Source organism: Podarcis melisellensis, assembly GCF_964234715.1.
Source record: "Podarcis melisellensis genome assembly, chromosome: 14".
NCBI lineage: Eukaryota > Metazoa > Chordata > Lepidosauria > Squamata > Lacertidae > Podarcis > Podarcis melisellensis.
Window position 1 is genome coordinate 28,244,339 of NC_138546.1, and position 22,149 is coordinate 28,266,487.

The 22,149-nt window shown below is 46.6% G+C and overlaps 1 protein-coding gene across 3 annotated transcripts in view; it reads left to right on the forward strand.

The window, feature by feature from the left end:
* Window positions 1-22,149, forward strand: part of IGDCC4 (immunoglobulin superfamily DCC subclass member 4) — a 142,790-nt gene that overhangs the window by 82,527 nt on the left and 38,114 nt on the right. Inside the window, exons 2-4 of one of the 3 annotated variants that reach the window (XM_081888415.1) lie at window positions 10,162-10,497; window positions 16,435-16,576; window positions 18,945-19,078. The exons of 1 other annotated variant lie outside the window; for it this stretch is intronic. In XM_081888415.1, the coding sequence (XP_081744541.1) occupies window positions 10,162-10,497; window positions 16,435-16,576; window positions 18,945-19,078 (612 nt within the window). The remainder of the gene's footprint in view (window positions 1-10,161; window positions 10,498-16,434; window positions 16,577-18,944; window positions 19,079-22,149) is intronic. One more of the 3 variants, XM_081888414.1, reaches the window with a different exon arrangement.

Below are 22,149 nucleotides of genomic sequence, written 5' to 3' on the forward strand. Positions count from 1 at the left end.
ATCTACCAGCTGAGCTATCTGGCTAGAATGGAGTATGACTGTTGGGGTGGGAGTGACAAATCTTAGCGTCGCACAGGTCACTGCTGAAATTTGAGACCTGCTTAAGGAAGCTGGATGGGCCAGCCAGGTGGAGATGTCAATTGGCAACCTGACCTCCAGAAATCTCCATGTGGTCTTAGTTGCACCCGCGCCAGTTGCAGAACACGCCTGGTGCCTGGGGGATTTTGAACACTGGTTCAAGGTTCTTGTGTTGATACACAAAGCCCTAAATAATTTGGCTGCACATAACAGTGGTCCTGAAAGACCTACATTGGCTCCGAGTACATTTCTGAGCACAATTCCAAGTGTTGGTGCTGAGCTTTAAAACCCTAAACAGCCTCAACCCAGTATACCTGAAGGAGCGTCTCCACCCCCATTGTTCAGCCCAGACACTGAGGTTCAGCGCCGAGGGCCTTCTGGCAGTTCCCTCACTGCAAGAAGCCAAGTTACAGGGAACCAGACAGAGGTTCTTCTCGGTAGTGGCACCCGCCCTGTGGAACACCTTCCCATCAGATGTCAACAAGATATAGAACTATCTGACTTTTAGAAGACATCTGAAGGCAACCTTGTTTAGGGAAGTTTTTAACGTCTGATGATGTATTGTGTTTTTAATATTCTTTTGGGAGCCGCCCAGAGTGGCTGGGAAAACCCAGCCAGAAGGGCAGGTATAAATAATAAATTATTATTCTTATTACCTCAAGGAAGGCCTGAGTCTTCATGTCCCAGCCCTATTGTGGAGAACATGGAGAGGAGTGCTGTTTGTTGTCCCTGTGTTACAGATACCCAACTGGACTCAACGAAAAATCAGGCTTTTAGCGTCACCAGGCCTATGCCTGTGGAACGCTCTTCCAGCAGAGTTGCAGCAGGCAGGTCCTCCCTTTTAACTTTTGAGTGTTTCCTAAAAAAGTTGAGCCTTTTTATACTTTGCGGCTTTTAGATCCCCCCTTTTCAATTATCCAGACACCTTAACGATTATCTGCAATTATTTTTTTAAAATGGTGTTTGATGCCTTACCATTCTACACCCCCTGATATTTTATGACCAAGAAATGCTTTTTAAATATAAATAAATAAAAATGCCCCTGTGTGTCCCTAGTAAAAAACAACAACACACCAAATCTCCAAATTCTTAAATGTAGGCAATATATTGGTCCGAAGGGAGGCTTCCTTAGCTTATATAGCAGGTTCTTTTGCAGAGATGAGTAGTGTGTATTGCATAGACTTATTTTCATGGGTTGTCAAGGGGTGTGTGTGTGTGGGGGGCGTTTCCCAGCAAGGAAGAGATTAGGATCTCACGAAATCAGGCCTTGGGAGCTCCAGGGAGGGAAGTAAAAACACCCTTATCTCTGTTTTGCAATTGGATCTGGAAGAGGCAAAAGTCAGCTTTTGGGAGGTTCACAAGGCCACAAGATGTGCTCCGTGGAAATGGCTGGGATGGGAGTGAATGCTCCTCTTTGCTCAGGTCACCTGCCTTCGCCCTGTAGTTGCTGATTAATGAGGACTTGGCAGATTTCGCTTTGTGCCCTTGATGGCATGTTCCATGACCTGGAATGACCTGGAGAATCTCAACGGCTGAGCTTCCAGCAGAAATGGGGAAGAGGGAATGCCTGTGACTCAGAGGCAGAGCAGCTGCTTTGCATGCAGAAGGTCCCGGGTTCAAACCCCAATGGCGCCTCCAGGTAGGACTGGGAAAAAGCTCCAGCCTGAAACCCCAGAGGCCTTGATTGAACCTGGGACTTTCTGCAAGCCAAGCAGGTGTTTCGCCACTGAGTTCTGCTCCATCCTCCTTGCATGAGGTTACTCTGCAGTTTCTCATCAGGTGGGCAATCCATTGTAAGATGAATGTGAATAGCTTCTTAAAATAAACAGTTTGCCAATGGGCTGGATTTGCCATTTCTTGTGCTGCCTGCCTGAGATGGCAACAACAAGGTCTTTGTCCCCAACAAGGGGCTTCCGCACGGCTGTCATGTAGGTCAGAAGTTGCTGTTGTTATCATTATCATGGTTCATTTGATTTTTATCCTGCCCAAAGGAACCCAGGATGGGCATAAGGCATATTTTTATTTTATTTTGTTCTATGATTTTGAACAGAATTTGTATACTCCTTAAGGACCCCTGACCATTAGGTCCAGTCGTGGCCGACTCTGGGGTTGTGGTGCTCATCTCGCTTTATTGGCCGAGGGAGCCGGCGTACAGCTTCCGGTTCATGTGGCCAGCATGACTAAGCCGCTTCTGGCAAACCAGAGCAGCGCATGGAAACGCTGTTTACCTTCCCGCTGGAGCGGTACCTATTTATCTACTTGCACTTTGACGTGCTTTTGAACTGCTAGGTTGGCAGGAGCAGGGACCGAGCAACGAGAGTTCACCCCGCCATGGAGATTCGAACCGTCAACCTTCTGATCGGCAAGTCCTAGGCTCTGTGGTTTAACCCACAGTGTCACCCTTTGTATACTCCTTAGCTGTGAGTAAAACCTCGAAGCATTTGACACAAAACAAACAATAAAATGTGTGTTAAAATGATAATTAACAGTCAAAGTTAAGAGGAAGTTTTTAAAACATCAAGATGTAATTAAAATCAGCATAATTAAAATTTCAGATCAAAACGCCTGTTAGTGTTTACATAGATTTCTAGGATTTGTTGCAAAAATGTTTTTAGCAGGTTTCATAAAATGCACAACAGAGGTGCCAGTCCGTTGTCAATAGGCTGGGAGTTCCGGGATGTAGGTGCTGCCACACCAAAAAACTGTGGCACGAGTATTAATAGTGTGGAATGAATATTATGTGGCGCGTGTAAAAGTGCCGCAGATCAAAGCGGTCAAGTTGGCATATATGGGGTAAGATGATCCCGCAAGTAAACTGGTCCCAAGCTGCTTTATGTATATTAACAGCAACACATTGAACTTGGCTCAGTAAGAGATTTGCAACCAGTGCACGGGCAGGGGTGTCGTATGTTGACAAGGTCTCACTTCTGTCGGCAACCTTGCTGCAGCATTCTGCACTAACTGCAGCTTCCACATCGAGCGCAAGGCAAGCCCCACAAAATAAATAATGCCACATAATTAAAAACCTTGCAAAAATGTAACACCAATTAAAAACACATTTTCAGTGATGTACACAACGACTTAGGGAACTGTAGCCTGGCTCTTCCTAATGGCAAATCTGCTGTTGAGCCAGCAGCCTTTGAAGTTAGTGGCAGAAGTTTCCTCGGGCAGGTAAGTAGCCACAGCCCAGCAGCAATGCTGACTGAACCCATCCAGGCTTTGAAGTCATAAGCAACTGGTTAATTTTTTTACAGCCTTCAGTGCCTGCTAATCCAAATCAATTTTCATTTATTTCATAAAGCTCAGGCTTTTGCGTTGGGCACCCGCAAATAATTGCAGCTAATTTGTTTTATTTTTATAACACCCATAATTGGGGGCGGGGGGATTTTGATGTCCTGGCAGCCATGTTCCCTTTAGTGAGTTCTTAATGGAAAGATCCATTAAAGTCGAAATGGTTCTGGGCACTGGTTCAAAAGCCAGATGTCTCTGTGTGTTCTAGAAGAGGGTTTCAGGCCATCTGCCAATCTCAGATATGTCACCCAAACAAGTGATACTGTCATTGGATTGGGGGAAAGCATATACTGTATTTTCTGTGCCGGCCAGACCCACCGGGAATTCAAGTACAGACCAACATGACAAAAGCTCGCTTGCCTTACCCCAATTCCAACTATTTAGAGCAAGGTTTCCCAAATTAAGTGACGTGGGTGGCGCTGTGGGTTAAACCACAGAACCTAGGGCTCGCTGATCAGAAGGTTGGCAGTTCGAATCCCCACGACAGGGTGAGCTTCCATTGCTTAGTCCCAGCTGCTGCCAACCAAGCAGTTCGAAAGCATGAAGTGCAAGTAGATAAATAGGTACCGCTCCGGCGGGAAGGTAAACGGCATTTCCGTGCGCTGCTCTGGTTTGGTCATGCTGGCCACATGAGCTGTACGCCGGCTCCCTCGGCCAATAAAGCGAGATGAGCGCCGCAACCCCAGAGTCATCCGCAACTGGACCTAACGGTCAGAGGTCCTTTTACCTTTACCTTTTCCCAAACTTGGGTTTCCAGTTGTTTTTGGACTACAGTTCCCACCATCCCTGGTCCCCGCTAGCTAGGGATGATGGGAGTTGTAGTCCCAAAACAGCTGGAGACCCAAGTTTGGGAAACCCTGATTTAGAGTCACGGACCCCTCCACAAAGTGCAGACAGGCACATGTGGTTTCGCTGGCTGGGGCTGATGGGATTTGTAGTCCTGCTACATCAGGAGGGCAGCAGGTTGGCAAATGGCTTCTTTAGGGTTTCTGGCAGAGAGGGTGACTGAAGGGCGGAGCTAGCTTGCTCACCCTTGCCTCCTTGATGTTGATTTAACTCAGAACTCAGCTATGGAATGTGTAAGCAATATCCAGCCCATTATTCAGCAGAAGACACACTGGCACTCTCAGCTCTCCCGCGCGTTATGTCGCTCGTTTGACCCTTGCACCACAGATGCTTCTGCAGAGCTCCGGTTTGAAAAATTAGCCACACGGCATGTAAGGAGTGCAGTGATTAAATGCCCCCGGTGCTCTCTGCCATCTGTAAGCGTGAGGCGTCCTTTCACACCACTGAATCGACACAAGCTGAAATACCTCATGGTTGTGCATGCGGTAAGAGAAAATCCATGGGCCTCTGACGTGCCTGAAGGCACTTTGTGGCCAGGGTTTGGCCGGATCAGAGGACCTCCTGAGGAACCCCCACGCAGCATGAGAATTTGGGTCATCAGTTGAAGCCATGAAACTCCTTAGCAAATGAGGCCTTTAACAATGCGTTCATGCGCTGTCGCATCAGATGTTTATAGAGCATGATTCACTTGACGGGTCTTTGCTCTTTAAAGTCATTGGCATCATTTGCAGGCATTTGAGGCTTGGCCCACTTGATTCTTGTAGATGATTGGCGCTTATTAACACACTGGCTTCCTGGTCTGCTGCTGTTTTGGTTATAGGCCTTGCTGGGTGCGTAACTTTTGGCTACCGGACACCACCTCTTTTCCAAAATCGCAGAGTCCAGTGCCGATGTCTGTGCTCCTCTGAATGCACACAGTCCTACCTAAAATGATCTGATCCAGGCTTCTGAATAAGCTGCACACCTGTCTGTAGTGAATGAGAGTCACTGCCAGTCGGAAGCTTTCATGTCCTGTGCATGCTCTGATGCTGTCTTGGAGTGGCTCTTGACGCTTTCCCCCAGTTCAGTAGGCTAGAGGCAAACTGGTGAGATTAGGGCACATTATGTGGTGGACAAAATTTGTAGTCAGTCCCTTAGTTAGATCCCAGATACACCACTGGAAGTATCTTCATCTTACTTGGAATTGGGTCACCCTTGCTGAAACCTGAAGCACTTCCTGACGGTTCATTTACTAAGCATTTGTCCTGACTGGTTTGCAGGGAGGTTAGATGATGGTTGCTATTTCATGAGCATTTATTCTGATTTGTTGGAAAGTGTTATCCCACACTTCCCCATGCATTTTCCCCATCAGTTCCCTTATGGGAAAATGTCCAGACTTTTGGGGGTAGCAGGCTTGTTGCAGGATAACTCCCAATCAACTATAATTGTGCAACCATAATTAGCTGGTGTGTGATTCAATCCCACCCCCAATTTAAGCACAAAAAATTAGTCCCATAGCTCTAATTTATGGGGTGTTCTGTCAGGGCTGCTGATGCTGTAAAGAGGAAAACCAGGTTGGGGGAAAATGAGGGTGGTGTGTGTGTGTGTGTGTGTGTGTGTGTTGCACAGGATGCTGGGAAATGTCATAGCTCAGCTTCAATTCCTGGCATCTCCTAGTGGGATTGGGAATGTTCTGATTCTGAAAAGGTCTGGCTCTGTTTAAGGCAGCTTCCTATTTTTATTATTTTTCTACCTTCACAAAGGTGACCCAAAGCAACACACAAAAACAGCAAAACACTAAAACCCAAGTATAGCAAGCGACTGGCATTAGCCTCCTATGTTCCTTTTGCACCTATTAGTCACGAAGTAGATGCAATTAAATGAGGGTTGGGCATATTCATGGAAAAGAAGGCTACCCATGGCTGCTGGCCACAATGGCTATGCTTTGCCTCCACGGTTAGAGACAGTAATCTTTCTGCAGAAGGAGAGAAGAGCTCTAGTGCTCAGGTCCCACTTGCAAGTACAGGTAACTGAGTAACTGCCTTGCATGCAGAAGGCCTCGAGTACAATTTTCGACAGCAACTCCAGGTAGAGCTGGTAACGTCCCTTGTCTGAAACCCTGAAGAGCTGCTGCCAATCTGTGTAGACAACACTAAGCTAGAAGACCAAGTGGTAGATACCATGGCTTGTTATAAGGCAACTGCTCACGACAGCACAGGAAATTAACTTTCCAAGTGGTTGAATGTATGAAACTGTCCTATTGAGACAAGCTACTGGCCCATCTAAGTGTGTCTTACTCTGGCTGTTCCAGCTACCAGAGGAGATCTTTCCTGTTCCATCCTTGCTGCCTCATCCGTCTCTAAGCAGGACTCAACCTGGGACCTCCTGTAGGCTGAGCTTGTGCTCAGCGTTCAGAATCAGGCCACTTGCACCCAAGTGAAGATGCCTGGGTGGCAGGATGACGCCTGACATCTCCACCATCTGGAAGTGCATGCCTGGGGATGCTTGGCTATTGACTGTTTTCACACACGAGCAACACATCCTTTATAATTCTATCTGTTATATTTTATCTGCACAATGAGAATGAATTTTGGGAAGCAAAAAGTCGCATTGTCTGGCTCAAAAATGGCAACTAGGCCTTCTGTTTTGGAGACTATAGCCCTGGTTTAAGGAGCCTTTGGCACCTAGCTTATGTATCTTGAATTTCTAACACTGCTTGTGCTCTGCACTTGTGCTGAAATTTCTCCTAGCGTTAAAACGGTCCCCTGTGCTCGCCTCCTCCTTTAGCTGGGCTGTTTCCCTTCTGCTTTCTGAAAAACTCCTCTTGTTCCAGAGGCGTTTGTTGTTGGGTTCTGCAAGGTGCACATACGTGGTTTTCTCCAGGGAGGCTGACATGCCCAGAAGCAGGAATGGAGCTGGCTGGCTGGCTGGCATCCAGGCCCAGCGAGAGGGACCTGCCTGCGCAGTAGCAGCAGGAGCTGTCCAGGAAAACTCCTTGACTGGTGCCAAGGACTGGAAAGTGATGTCAGCGTTGGAAGGAGGACAGGCTAGCCAGCCCTTCTGCTTCTTCTTTCTGTGGAGTGCAAAGTGTCTGAGGGGGCCTGCTTAGTCTCTGCCCCTCTTTTTTATTCCTTTTTGCTGAGTAGATATTCCAGGCTCGATGGGTTGCTTCTCTCAGCTGCAGAAGAATGCCTTGGTGCTGGATTTTGCAAGCACTGTGAGGAGCCCGGATTAGTCAGCTTTTATATACATTGGATGCCTTTACATATATGCAGGTCAATTGTACAGTTGGAAGGGATTCCTAAGGGTAATCTAGTACAACCCCCTGCAACACAGGAAAAGGTTTCCCCCCCATTTTTTTATTTATTGGATTTATATACCACAAGGACCCTGTCAGGTAGGTTAGGCTGAACAAATGGAACTGGTCCAAGACCACCCATTTATACCCCCATCTTCCTTCAAGGTGCTCACAGTGGCATTTGTCGTTCTCCCACTCCTAATTTCGTCTTCACAACAGCCCTGTGATGTAGGACAGGCTGAGAGATGGTTACTGGCGGTCCAAGGTCTGAGTGGGGATTTGAATCCTGATCTCCCAGGTCCTCCTAAAGCAGAGACCTCACCTTGCCAACAAAGGTCCGTATAGTTAAAGCTATGGTTTTCCCAGTAGTGATGTATGGAAGTGAGAGCTGGACCATAAAGAAGGCTGATCGCCAAAGAATTGATGCTTTTGAATTATGGTGCTGGAGGAGACTCTTGAGAGTCCCATGGACTGCAAGAAGATCAAACCTCTCCATTCTTAAGGAAATCAGCCCTGAGTGCTCACTGGAAGGACAGATCCTGAAACTGAGGCTCCAATACTTTGGCCACCTGATGAGAAGAGAAGACTCCCTGGAAAAGACCTTGATGTTGGGAAAGATGGAGGGCACAAGGAGAAGGGGACGACAGAGGACGAGATGGTTGGACAGTATTCTCGAAGCTACCAGCATGAGTTTGAACAAACTGCGGGAGGCAGTGGAAGACAGGAGTGCCTGGCGTGCTCTCATCCATGGGGTCATGAAGAGTCGGACACAACTAAACGACTAAACAACAACTCCCAGATCCTCCTAGTCTAGCACTCTGACCGCTACACCATAGTGTCTATGTTTGGTTTAGACCTTTGTGATCAGATGGAATAGATTCTAGGGATGGGGCAGAAAGGGGGTAAGGATTTTTTTGTGAAGAAGTGCAGCACAGCTTCTCACATGAAAAGTCTGCAGCAAGAAGATTGCAACACTCACCTCTGAAATAATGGCCGCTATGATGGATTGCAGGCCGAGGAAGGAGGGTGAATTAAATTAACTGACCATTTAGCCATTTCACTTGCCAAGAATGCAATTTTTTCCCAGCTTTCTTTGCACGTCTTTGAAGAATGCAATTTAACTGTGTTAATGTTGGGCATCGCTGCAGTTAATTGCATGCTCTGGAGTGAGCTCTTTTCCACCCCCACCCCCCGAGAAAGGTGGCCCTTTTTATCATCCGTAGGTAGCAGAAGGTTTAATTGGGTGCTTGAATAGCTATAAAATTAATCTGCGATAGGCACTGGGCACCCAGCCATGTGGTTCCCAGCCCGTGCTGATAAACTTGTTATGGAACCAGGAAACATTTTCAGTTGGAATGGTAACAAAATTATTTGGCGCAGGGTTGTAAAAGGAGCTGGCTTGTGGAGGGTTTCCTCACGGAGGAGGCTGAGATAGCCGTGCAAATTCATGTTGGCCACCGTGTTTCTCAAGGACATTTGCAGATAATGGCCAAATGCTTTCAGGAAATGCTGTGGCTCTCTTGCAAGTGGAGGTTAGTGTGGCCAACGTCAGGCTCCCTCTGCACATGCTCAAGAAACCACAAACATCAGTGCTTGTTGTTATTATATGTTGGTTGTCCTGCCCTTTTGTCAATGATGATGACAACTTTGGGTGCACAGTTTAGTAGGAAGGGCCAGGTTCTGACTCTCACTCAGCCACGACACTCACTAGGTGGCCTTGGGGCCTCTCCCTCTCTGTCTCTTTTGGCCTAACCTACCTCAGATGGTTGTTGTGGGGATAAAATGGGGGGAGAGAGAACCACATACGCCACCTTGAGCTCCTTGGAGAAAAGGCGGGATAGAAATGTAATAAATAAATAGTTGTATTAGTGTGTGAAATTGTCAGACCCTCCAAGTGTCCCTATTTTCCAGGGACAGTCCTGGATTTACAGAAGCCATCCCAGTTTCTGATTTGATCCCAGAATGCCCTTTTCCTTAGGATGTCCCTATTTTCATCAGAAAAATGTTGGAGGGTATGGAGTTATTCAAACCCAGAGCCAAGGAGATAATTAACTATGCAGCCTTTAGAAGACATCTGAAGGCATCCCTGTATAGGGAAGTTTTAAAATGTTTAATGTTTCATTGTTTTTATATACGGTATGTTGGAAGCTGCCCAGAGTGGCTGGGGCAACCTAGTCAGATGGGTGGGGTATAAATGTTGTTGTTGTTGTTGTTTATAAATGTAGTAGTAGTAGTGGTGGTGGTTGTTATCAGAGTAAAGTGGTACCTCGGGTTACATACGCTTCAGGTTACAGATACTTCAGGTTACAGACTCTGCTAACCCAGAAATAGTACCTCGGGTTAAGAACTTTGCTTCATGATGAGAACAGAAATCGTGCAGCAGTGGCGTGGCGGCAGCAGGAGGCCCCATTAGCTAAAGTGGTGCTTCATGTTAAGAACAGTTTCAGGTTAAGAACGGATCTCCGGAATGAATTAAGTACTTAACCCAAGGTACCACTGTAATGTTGGAGAGTTTGTATTTCTGTTGTTATATTCCTGTGGTTGATATGACCATGATTTGTCAAAACAACAACAATAATAGAAAAGTTGCATAAATAAATACAATAATTTTAAAGGAGTCCTACCGTAGTTCCTCCAACAAACCGACCTTCTGTTTTGCTTTGCTGCAGGGGAACCATCTCCAAGGCCTTCTCTGGAGCTGACCTGCGGGCCGGGCCCAGGCCAAGTGACCTTAGAACCAAACCAAACCCTGGAGCTGCGCTGCAACTTGGCTCCTGTTGAGGAGCTCCTCAACATTACCTGGAAGAAGAATGGGCTCCCACTAGCAGAAAAGGACAACTTCCGCCTCCTCCCCAATGGATCTTTGCTCATTTCGTCACCAGGGGTGTCACCTTCAGCGGAGGGAACCTTCCCAGGAGGCTCCAGCGCAGAGGGAAATTACTCCTGCATTTCCCATGGATCTTTCGGCTCAGTCGCTGGCCAGACCGTTGTACTTCGTGCGCCGAGTGAGTATCCGGGGTTTTGTGCCCACCTCCTTTTAGCATTAAAAACAACTCCTTCTGAAAACAAGGGAAAGAAGCAGGTTTTATTTACTGTTTTCTAAAAACAATTTCAAGTAGGCAAGTTCTGTATTGCTTTTAAAGGGGTGTTGTTTTTAACACCACAGTACTTAATGTTTTGTGAGAGGTCTCAGAATATAGATGAATAAATTGAAATAAGCATTGCCAGTAAAAATGAAAGCCCTCTCATTGATGAATCCCATTCAGGGAATCTTTTAAAAGTTTCCCTGACTGAGATTTAAAGAGTATTTAAGTAGCTCTTTCTTAAAACAAGAGGAAGAAGCAAGTTTTATTTACTGTTTTCTTAAAAAAAAAGAAATGGGGTAGGCAAGACATTTTTATGATTGTTTTTTATTGGTTTTAAAGGTGTGTTTTTTTAATGCAAACATTGCTGTACTTGATGTTTTGTGAGAGGGGTCATTATATAGATAAATAAATTTAAATAAGCATTGCCAGTTAAAATTAAATCCCGGTCACTGATGAACCAGGGAATATCTTGTTTGAACCTTGCCTCTGCCACAGACTTCACTCAGTGTTCTTTGGCAAACCTCTCTCTCTTTTTCTCTGCCCCAACCTTCCTATCTTAGGGTTGCTGTATTTCAAAAAGTGAAAATCCAGACAAAAAAGTTGATGAGCTTCTTTTGGCCAAGTTGTTGTTGTTTGGCCAAATTTTTGAGCTATTTTTTAAAGGAAATTAGCCAAAAAATCAACACTTCCGACATGGGTTGCCATATGCATTTTTACTGATCTTCAGAAATTCTGCCCGGACCCTATTTTTGACAGATGAATCCTGGATATGTCTGGGAAATTCCGGACGTAGGGCAATATCTGCAATATTGAGAGAGTAACATTGACCTACCTTGTAGGGTCGTTGTAATGGCTGTGGGGAAAAAGAAAGAAAAAGTCCATAAAGGACTTTGAGTCATCTAAAAAGGCTGCATGGCTCCTAAAGATTATTTGATGGCTCATGCAAAGAGGCAGGAATTCTCCCTGATGAGCTTTCGCTCCTGGTGCCGCTCAGTATCTTCTGAACCAGAGGGGGAAATATGCCCATTGTGATGTATGAAAGTCGCCTGCTGGGTTGTTTTGACCATGAGCTCTTTGTGTGCTCCATTTAGCATTCAGCCTGTGTGAGCGCAGGAAAGATCCCAGAGAAATCCATCTTGCAGCAAGTGGGACGTAATGTTGTGTTCGATCAGAGGACTTGTTTACACGCAGAAGGGTTCATTCCTCATGCTGGGGGTAGGGAGGGCTGATTAATATTTGGCAATATATCATTAATGTCTGCGAAGGTGTGTATAATAAAATATATGGAGAATGGCCCTGCATTTTGCATGCAGAAGGTCCCAGGTTCAAGACCCAGCTCAGTGGGCAAATATTCTCACCTGGTTTGAGGCAGCTTCCTGTGTTGGGGAGAGGCTGTATCTCAGCGGTAGAGCACCTGCTGGGCTTGCAGAAACACCCAAGTCCAATCCCTGTTATCTCCTAATATGCCTGGGAATGTCCCTGTAGGGCTGCTGCCAATCAGTGTAGATGTACCAAGAGTCTGGCTTTGTGTAGGGTAGGCTTCTTCTGTTCCAGGGGCCGTAGCTAAGAGGTGGAGCATGTTCTTTGTAAAATCCCTTTTGATATAGGTTCAGTCCCTGATGTCTCCACTTAGGGTTGGGGAAGACCTTGCAGATTGTTTACCAGTCAGTGTTGACAATACTCCGCATAGGTGGACAAGACTGTGTTTATGGCAACTTCCTCCATTCCAGGGGAAGGGCCACAGCTCAGCAGCAGAAGCTGCAGGCAGAAGGTCCAGGTTCATCCAGCATTTCCAGGGCAGGTGGGAAGGACTTCCAGCATCCTGTCCTGAAACCATGCAGATCTGCTCCCAGTATTGATCTAGATAGACCAGTAAGGCAGCTTTTCATGTTTTTTGGGGGAAGGACTCAGCATCAGGGCCTTTGCTTTGCATGCACAAGGTCTGAGGTTGAATTCTAGGCATCTCCAGGTAGGGCTGCCCTGTTTTTGCCTGCACAGTTTGAAATCAATCCATGCAGGCAAGGCACAGCCTGAAAGGCACTGATGGTCAGCAGAGTGCTAAGCACCAGGCAGCAATCAGCTGATTGCCAGGCCTTGCACAGCACTTTGCAAGGCCCATCCATTCGCTGAGCAGCTCTGCAACCCCTGACAATCAGCTGGTTGCCAGAGCTTGCAAAGCCATTTGCACAGCACGGCCCCTTTGGGCCGACCTGCATCTTTACCTGTTCCACACCTGACAACATGAATGGTATCAGGTGCTCAATAGGTGGGGGAAACCAGGTGGGCCTTGCAAAGCCCAGAGGCTGGAGGCTCCCGACTACAAAGCAATGTAGTTCCACTTCCCCACCAAGACCTTGGCATTGATGCCCATGGGGCAGAGCGAGGAGAAAAATTGAACAGGCTTTATTGTACAATGGACATGATTCTTTGGGAGGGAGTGGCCCAATTCCCAGACTGGCCCATTCCCTGGGGCACACCTTTGTTTGGGATGACCCCTAGCTGGATGGTAGAGCACAGACTCGGAAAGTATAAAGCCCCAAATCCAAATCTCCAGCTCTCAAAGCAGCAGGATGGAAAAGCTTTCTGATGAGACCCTAGACAGCCACTTCAGGAGTCAGTGGTTGGGCTCTGACATAACCCTAACTGGTTTAGCATCACATGCATGTCCTGTTTCGGTTGATTTCCAGAACCCATGGGGAAAGCACCAAAGCTGGTCCAGTGTTGCTGGACCATGGACAGCTCCAAGTGAGAAAATTACTCTGATAAATGTTGTGATCAGGCTGAGACCTTTTATGTCTCTGTCTGTGGACTTCCTCCTCCAGACTTTGTCCCAGGCAACCAATGCTCCTCCCTTCCACAGCCTCTGTCCTAGCGCACTCTCAGCACTGCTGGGATGATGTTGATGTGCAATGGGAAGCATCTTGCTTCTTCTGGCTTAGGAGAAGGTGTCCTTGAGGGTCCAGGCTCTGGCCCTATCAGCATTTGTTACCTGGGAGTTGCTCTGGGAGTTCTTGCCAACTCACAGTGGTCTTTATGCTTTCCGCCGTCAGCTCTGAATCCTGACCCAGACCTGGCTCCTCTTCTGGTGCCTCTGCAGCCTCTGTGTCCAGATCAGTTCTGGATAAACAGGTCATGGTAGTGCATGGGCCTTGGGCTCACAAGCTCCCTTTCCCTTCTCCACTGAGGTTGCGTCAAGGAGATGGGAAGTGTCTGCTTCTGTTTTTCGCTAACCATGATTTGCTGACATTTGCAAACTCAGAACAGTGTTTAGTCTTGACTGCAGTTTAGGGGAAAGAGCCGGGATCAGAAACCGTGGTTTGAAGTTGGCTGGTTTCTCTGAACCATGGTTAATAATAAACATTGCAGTTTGTTGAAAATGGGGATGACAGCTTCTGATCTCCTTGTGGCTGTGTCAAAGGGAGGGAGAGCTCACCAGTCTGTTCACATAATGCTAAACTATGGATTGGTGTTACCTCCAAACACAGCCAGTTCTGGGAAGGGCCACAGCTCAGTGGTAGAGCATCTATTTTGTGTCCCAGGTTCAATCCTTGGCAGCACCTGTCCCCTGAAACCCTTGAGCATCATTGTCAATCAGTGTCAATGATACTGAACTGGATAGTGAATGGTCTGGTTCAGTATAAGGCAGCTTCCTATGCTCCTGTGGGCTAGACCAGGGGTCAAATTTGGCAGAAGGGAGTTTTCTATGTTACATATGAATAATAACACTCAGATCTTTCTTTGTTGGCCCCAGTTGGCCACTATGGAATCAATGGAGTAAAACTTAGAGGAAATTATCCAGCAATTGCTCCAACTTTTCCTTGAGCACAGATGTTCCCTCTTCTGTCCTTGTTTGCCATTCAGGCTGCAGAGGCAGAACTGGCTCTTAGATGGGCTCACCCTCCCTCTCGGGCCTTGCCTCTTGGCCTTTGGACGAAAGAACATGGTCTCTAGAAGCCATTCGGGAGGGTTAGAAATTCCTTTCCCTCTCTCTCTGGAAGCAGATCTGTTCACACTTTCAGCTGAGCCAAGGAAGGGGAGTCATGTTGACACCTGTTATGATACGCAAATTGGGTTTTAGTGTGTACTGTTCATGTGATCTTGATGAGAAATATGATGAGAAATATGTATGATTAATTGTTAAAATAATATTTAATTATCCTACCTGGCTTTTCCTCTATAATCAGCTCAGGGCTGCAAGGAAGTTGTCCCATTTTATTGTCACTAGATGTGGATAGATCAGCTTGTTTCTGCTCTTTGCCAGTTTCACACAGGATCATTTGTGAGTCCGTTCAGTTCCATATTAATCTGAATTTTTGAATGTATTTTCTTACAAAATGACCCTCAGGGATCCTTCCAGCTTGACAATTCTTTGAAAATGCACACTCCTTTCTCTCAGAGTATGCATTTCTAAACATATTTTATCCTAAAATACACACATTATATGCCTTCAGGCACTTTTTTAAAGCTGAAACTGCATTACAACATTTAGGAAGAAGTGTGGAGGGTGGCAGTATTCGCACCTGCAGATTCATCCAGGAGTGGTAGATCAGATCAGTTCATATGGGAATTCAGGAAGAACGAAGCCTTCAAGCACCCCTAATCCTTACAACAACCCTGCAAGGTAGATTAGGCTGAAAGAGAGGGGGTTGAGCAACATCACCCAGTGGCCAGTTAAGAGATCCAAGTGTGCATTGTGCCTGGCCAGCCTGCCTGGTCAAATATTGCCTAATTTGTCATCTGTTGACTGTGATCAAATATTGCCCAGTTGTTCCTGAAACCAAACACTATTCTGTAGGTGGCAGTTTGCCTTTCTCCTTTCTTAGCAAGGGCAGAAGTGAGGGGGATTGCCTTCCCTGTACTTTTGCCCCAGTGATGGGCAAACCAAGCAACATAGCAAAGAATTTCCTCTGTCCTGCAGGCCACCAACTGCAGGAATACCAACGGAAGCAGCCATTAGTAGCCAAAATCACTACCCAGGACTGCCCGGGACTTCACTTTGCTTGCTGCAGGCAACTAAGAGTGCCTTCTCCATATCTTATCTGTCTACCTGCGCTCTAAAGCATCTGTGAAGGACTCTAGTGGTGACTAGGAACCCATGGTGCTCCAGATGTTGTTGGACTACAACTCCCATGATCCCTGGTTATCCTGGCTGTGGATGATAGAAAATGGAGTCCAATGACACTTGGGGGACCACAGATTCACCATCCCTGGATTTTAGATTCAGATACAGAAACTTAATCCCCCCCCCCAAAAAAGTTAATCTTGTTGCACAATAATGATTCCATAATTTTGGTTTTTGTGCGTGATTCGCATATGTGGCATCAAACAGATGTGCATCAAAACATGTTGATGATTAAAGTACCCTCTTGGTTCTATTAAAATGAATGTTTTAACCATGGTTTCCCAAACTTGGGTCTCCAGCTGTTTTTGGACTACAAATCCCATCATCCCTAGCTAGCAGGACCAGTGGTCAGGGATGATGGGGACTGTAGCCCAAAACCAGCTGGAAGCTGAAAGCTTAAAGGGTCATTGATCAGATTTGTTAACCAGTTCGGTACCTAACCCAAGACCCCATCCTTGATCCAAACACAAAACTCCCTCCACTGTTTTAAAATACAAAATTTTGCCACTTTTACTTATGTGCACAATTGAACACATTTGTTGGTAAATAAACAGCATGGCTGGCACTTTTTAGTATTATTTCGTCCTTTGGGGGGGGGAAACCCCTCCCAAGTGCTCCCATGAGCTTTGATACAACTGAAGAAGAGAGAAATTGTAAGGAACTAAAACTTTTCCTGTTTCTCTGCCCCCTTTCCTGCCTCTCTTCCACTGGCACCCTCGACCTCCCACCTCCAGCTTTGTCTCAATTTTTTCAACATCCAGAGTCCCAGACGGTGAAAGAAAATGGGATGGCCCGCTTTGAGTGTCGGATCAAAGGGCTGCCTCCTCCAGTGATCACCTGGGAGAAGGACCATGTGGCTGTGCCTTCAGAGGCCAGGTGAGCTGGGCTGGAGTGTGTAGCTTCCAGGTGGATAAAAAGACTGTTTTTTGGAGACATCAGCTCACATTGGCAATATGGATAACTCTTCAGTCCAAATACAAATATTATCCTTATTGGCAATTATGACCTGCCTTTCACCCTAAGGTCTCAGGGTGGGTTACAACAGTAAGGAAACTGATAGAAACAGTTTAAAGCAACCTAAAATCACATCAATAATCTGGGTCCTAAAAATGTTAACAGTCCAGAAGATGTTATCCCAATGGTTGGGGAAGGGCTAAAGCTTAGTAGTGGAACGTCTGCTTTGGATGAAGGTTCAGTCCTTGGCTGCATCTCCAGGTGGGGCTGGGAGAAACCCCCTCGTTGAAATCCTGGAGAACTGCTGCAAGCCAGTGTAGGCAACACTAGCTGGACCAATGATATGATGCAGTATAAGGCAGCTTCCTATGTTCCTAAGCAATAACAGCTGAGAGGCCGCTCCTGCTGTTAAAGAGAGGGGTGCAGGGCAGGACCAGAAGCACAGAATAGTAGAATTGGAAGGGAGCCTGAGGCTCATTTAGTCCACCCCCTGCAAGGCAGGAAAAAGCAGCTGTCCCATAGAGGGATCGATCTTACAACCTTGGCATTATCAGCACTATGATCTAACCAACCGAGCTATCCAGGCCCTGTGTGGTTTTAGGGCGCAGGGGGTGGCACATCCTGAGCCCAACTCTTCAACCCTCTTTCCACCCCCAACCTAGCCGGCTCTACTAATTGACCAGCTGCATCTTTGGTAACCCCGGGAGTCAACGCAAGATCTGGCCCAGCCGACTCCCACTCCAGCACAGAGGTGTCCAGCCAAAACAGTGTGGGACTCTCTCTCTCTCCCCACTCTCTGTGCTTTCCCCTGTCTTGGAGGTCCTCCTGCTCTGACAGATCCTGACATTCCCACCCCCATAACACCGAGAGATAACGCATTGTTACACGTGCATGTGAATCAGCCCCATGAGCTGTGCTATGTGGCTGATGTATTGGCTCAACCTAACATGGCAGTCTATATCTATATATCTATATATCTATATATCTATATATCTATATATCTATATATCTATATATCTATATATCTATATATCTATATATCTATATATGCAGGTTTTGGTGTCCTCGGGTGTCTTCCCGTGTAAAAGTTGGGGTGTCTAGGCGACGTTTCGACGAGGTCTCACTCGTCATCTTCAGGCTGGTGCTTTCGGCTTCTTGTTACTGGAACAGAGCAGGATCTCAGTGTTTGAGTTCCTATAAATACTGTTGAGGGGGTGTGGTGTATAGCCTCCAATGTTCTGGGCAGAGAGGAAGTTCCCAGGCTAGTGTGCCTTTTCTTCTTTTGTTCCTTAATTACTTGAGGGATATCTTGAGTGATTTCTTGAGTGATATCCTGAGTACCACTTAGGTGGGTCATTAGGTGTGGATTAGTTGCTAAAGTCTTTGTGTCTTGACCTCTTGAACTTTGTGAAGAGTTTTTCTGAGAAGATGGCTGTACTACACTTAGTTGTGCTCTGGCTTGGCTTCGTGTATAGGGGCGAGCTGTGGTTTTGTGGCCTGTGTCAGCCAGATCTGTGTGGGGATTGCAGGGGGGTGCAGCATCCGGAGGTGCCACCATGGTTTGGCTACTGGATGGTGTCTGTAATTTATCTGTGGAGAGGGTCTGGGTTTGGGTCTGGTGTGGTTGATTGGTGATGGCGTTCTGTGTGCCTCTGGATCTGGTGTCAGTTTTTGTGGGGAGGGCTAATTTCCAGATGTCTGGCAAGCGGGATGTGTCGTCACGCTTGTTCATGTTGTGAGGGTGTTTCTCTGACACAGGCCACAAAACCACAGCTCGCCCCTATACACGAAGCCAAGCCAGAGCACAACTAAGTGTAGTACAGCCATCTTCTCAGAAAAACTCTTCACAAAGTTCAAGAGGTCAAGACACAAAGACTTTAGCAACTAATCCACACCTAATGACCCACCTAAGTGGTACTCAGGATATCACTCAAGAAATCACTCAAGATATCCCTCAAGTAATTAAGGAACAAAAGAAGAAAAGGCACACTAGCCTGGGAACTTCCTCTCTGCCCAGAACATTGGAGGCTATACACCACACCCCCTCAACAGTATTTATAGGAACTCAAACACTGAGATCCTGCTCTGTTCCAGTAACAAGAAGCCGAAAGCACCAGCCTGAAGATGACGAGTGAGACCTCGTCGAAACGTCGCCTAGACACCCCAACTTTTACACGGGAAGACACCCGAGGACACCAAAACCTGCATTCCTGTACCCGTGAAAATCTACGAAAGCAAATATCTATATATCTATATATCTATATATCCCCCTGTCCTTTGATTCCCACAGGTTCATTGAACTCCCCAACGGGGTCCTCCAGATCATAGATGTGCAGGAGAGCGATGCTGGAATGTACCATTGTGTGGCAACCAACTGGGCAGGGCAACGCTACAGCTCTGGAGCAGTTCTCAGCATCTCGAAAGGTAGGGGTTATATGAGCTAAATCTTCTCTGTTCTTTTAATATCTAGATCTGCCAGCCTTAGTGACATTTGATTCTTTCTTCCATCCTTTTTTATGGCCCAGCACCAATAAGAGTTAGGACGCGGGTGGCGCTGTGGGTTAAACCACACAGCCTAGGACTTGCCGATCAGAAGGTCAGTGGTTTGAATCCCCGCGACGGGGTAAGGTCCCGTTGCTCGGTCCCTGCTCCTGCCAACCTAGCAGTTCGAAAGCATGTCAGAGTGCAAATAGATAAATAGGTACCACTCCGGCGGGAAGGTAAACGGCGTTTCCGTGCGCTGCTCTGGTTCGCCAGAAGCAGCTTAGTCATGTTGGCCACATGACCCGGAAGCTGTATGTCGGCTCCCTCGGCCCATAAAGCAAGATGAGCCTCAACCCAAGAATCGGCCATGACTAGACCCAATGGTCAGGGGTACCTTTACCTTTACCAATAAGAGTATCTCTGAGTTGGGTGTCTGCAACCACCACAATCTTTTACATGCCTTCCAGTGTCATCCCTTAAGTAATGCTATGTTGGGGCCCAGAGGCATTGTGGGAACATAAAGATCATGGCAGATACAGTCACTTGACTTTGCATTTTGCCTGCAGTTTTTTGTTTTTGTTTTTTAAATGCTGCCACCTGCAATTAACAATCCCTGCCACTACCAGATAGGGTTATAGTGGGGAGGGGAATGGGGACCAACTCCTAGGATGGTGCTAGGAGAGTCACTAGGGCAGTGCTGAAGAACTTTATGGAAAACACAATTTAAGTCACTCCTAAAGAAAATACTAGCGCACTCAAAATCATTTGTACATGCGCAGAAATGAGTAGATTTAGCTGAAAGGCAGCACATGGAGATCTGCATTAATCGTTGCAATGCATCCACTATTATTCTTATTATTCTTATTATTTTGTGAAATTATTGCATAATCTAAGAAGGGTGTGTGTCTGTGACTGTCATGAAGGGACCTTGCACTTCTGGGTTTGCCACTACACTGTTGAGGAGTGCTCTTATGTGGAAAGGGCAAACTTCTCTCTCAGTTGAGCTTGTCTGTTATTACTTGAGCCTTACATTGATGAATCCTAAGAATGTTTTTGATAAAAACTGAGGTTCTCCCAGCAACACTGTCTGGCATTCAGCATGGTTTTCAACAGTGAAATTAACGAACATGATTAAGTTCGGTCCATTAATTTAAGTAAGTCTACTCTATCTTCGAGTTACATACCACTCAGAGTTTGAAAACCACTCTTTTCAAGCAGTTGCCAGGCTATTTTTCTTCTATTTTCTGAGGAAAAGAAAACTCCCCACCCTGAGGCAGACAAAAGGCAGGCAAACATGACTGTGGGTGACAAAAACTCATCTGTGGATGATGAATATGATGTTTTGTTTTTAATAAGAAACACTGCCCTCTGAAAGATCATTGACATCTCTGGCAGGTGGCTGATCCTTTGCTTCTTTCCTTATTTCCAAAGCAGTCAAGGAAGGCAAATGGCGTCTGGTCAGAAACCGTTTCTGTTGCTGTTAAACAAAGCTTTATACATACATGCACTGGCAGCCTCATACCTGAAGTTGCTCAGGAATTCTATGAAACCTAAAAAAATTAGTGCAGCATAGAAACGTTCAGCCTGCCATCTTGATTCAAAAGAGCATCCAATCGTATCCAAACATAAGCAGAAACTTGCCCCTCTATCTCAGGAACCATCAGGCAAAATTTGTTTGCAGTATCTAAAGAGGTGTCTAAATGCATATAGCAAACAAGCTGCTTTTCAAAACACATATGCTTCTCTCTGGGAGCTACAATTCCCAGAGTTCGCTCTGAAGAGGGATTGATTGTTAAACTGCTCTGGGAATTGGAAGTTCTGTGAGAGGGGAATAGGAGTCTTCTAAAAATTCCAGTTTTTCTTTCCCTGGATGGAGAGGGGACCCCACCCCCTTGGCTATTTCAAAGGCGAGCTCATCTCCGTCGAAGGTCACCGAAAGGGGTTTGCTACCCTGTTGGTGGCGGAGATGCAGGCAGCAACTGTGAGTCGGGGCTGTTGCCGTGCGAGTGGCAGATGTTTCAGGCCGGGCAGACGTCACGGTGTAAATTTCCAGACGCTCCTTGGGGAACTGCATTCCAAACGGGGAGAAGGATCTGGGGGCCTTTTACAAGCAGATCTCTTTCATGGCCCTGAAATGGAGAAGTTGTCGTCACTTAGAGGAAATATCTCCAGAGAGAGAGAGAGAGAGAGAGAGAGAGAGAGAGAGAGAGAGAGAGAGAGGGAGGGAGAGGGAGGGAGAAGAAGAAGAAGAAGAAGGGAGAGAGAGAAATAGCACAGCCCTGGTCATTTAAGTCCCTGTCCACACCTCAGAGAAGGTGACCAAGAACTCCCCACCTACTGCCAAATACAGTGGTATCTCGGGTTAAGAATGTAATTCGTTCTGGAGGTCTGTTCTTAACCTGAAACTGTTCTTAACCTGAGGTACCACTTTAGCTAATGAGGCCTCCTGCTGCCACTGCTCTGCCACCGCACGATTTCTGTTCTCATCCTGAAACAAAGTTCTTAACTTGAGGTACTATTTCTGGGTTAGCGGAGTCTGTAACCTGAAGCTTCTGTAACCTGAAGCGTCTGTAACCCAAGGTAGCACTGTATGAGCCAGCCACAGACTCTCTTCTGAAAAGAAAACTGGTGAGCCAGTGTGGTGTAGTGGTTAAGAGCGATAGAGTCGTAATCTGGGGAACCGGGTTTGCGTCTCCACTCTTCCACATGCAGCTGCTGGATGACCTTGGGCCAGTTACACTTCTCTGAAGTCTCTCAGCCCCACTCACCTCACAGAGTGTTTGTTGTGTGGGAGGAAGGGAAAGGAGAATGTTAGCTGCTTTGAGACTCCTTCGGGTAGTGATAAAGCGGGATATCAAATCCAAACACCACTTCTTCTTGTGTCGGATCCCAACTCAATAGGAAAGTGTGCATGTGTGGATTCAGCATAGAAACAAAGAGAGCAGGGGTAGGGAATGCAGCCCTCCAGTCCTCTCTGCCTGGCCCTTAGCCACACCCTTTACCAGTCCTGC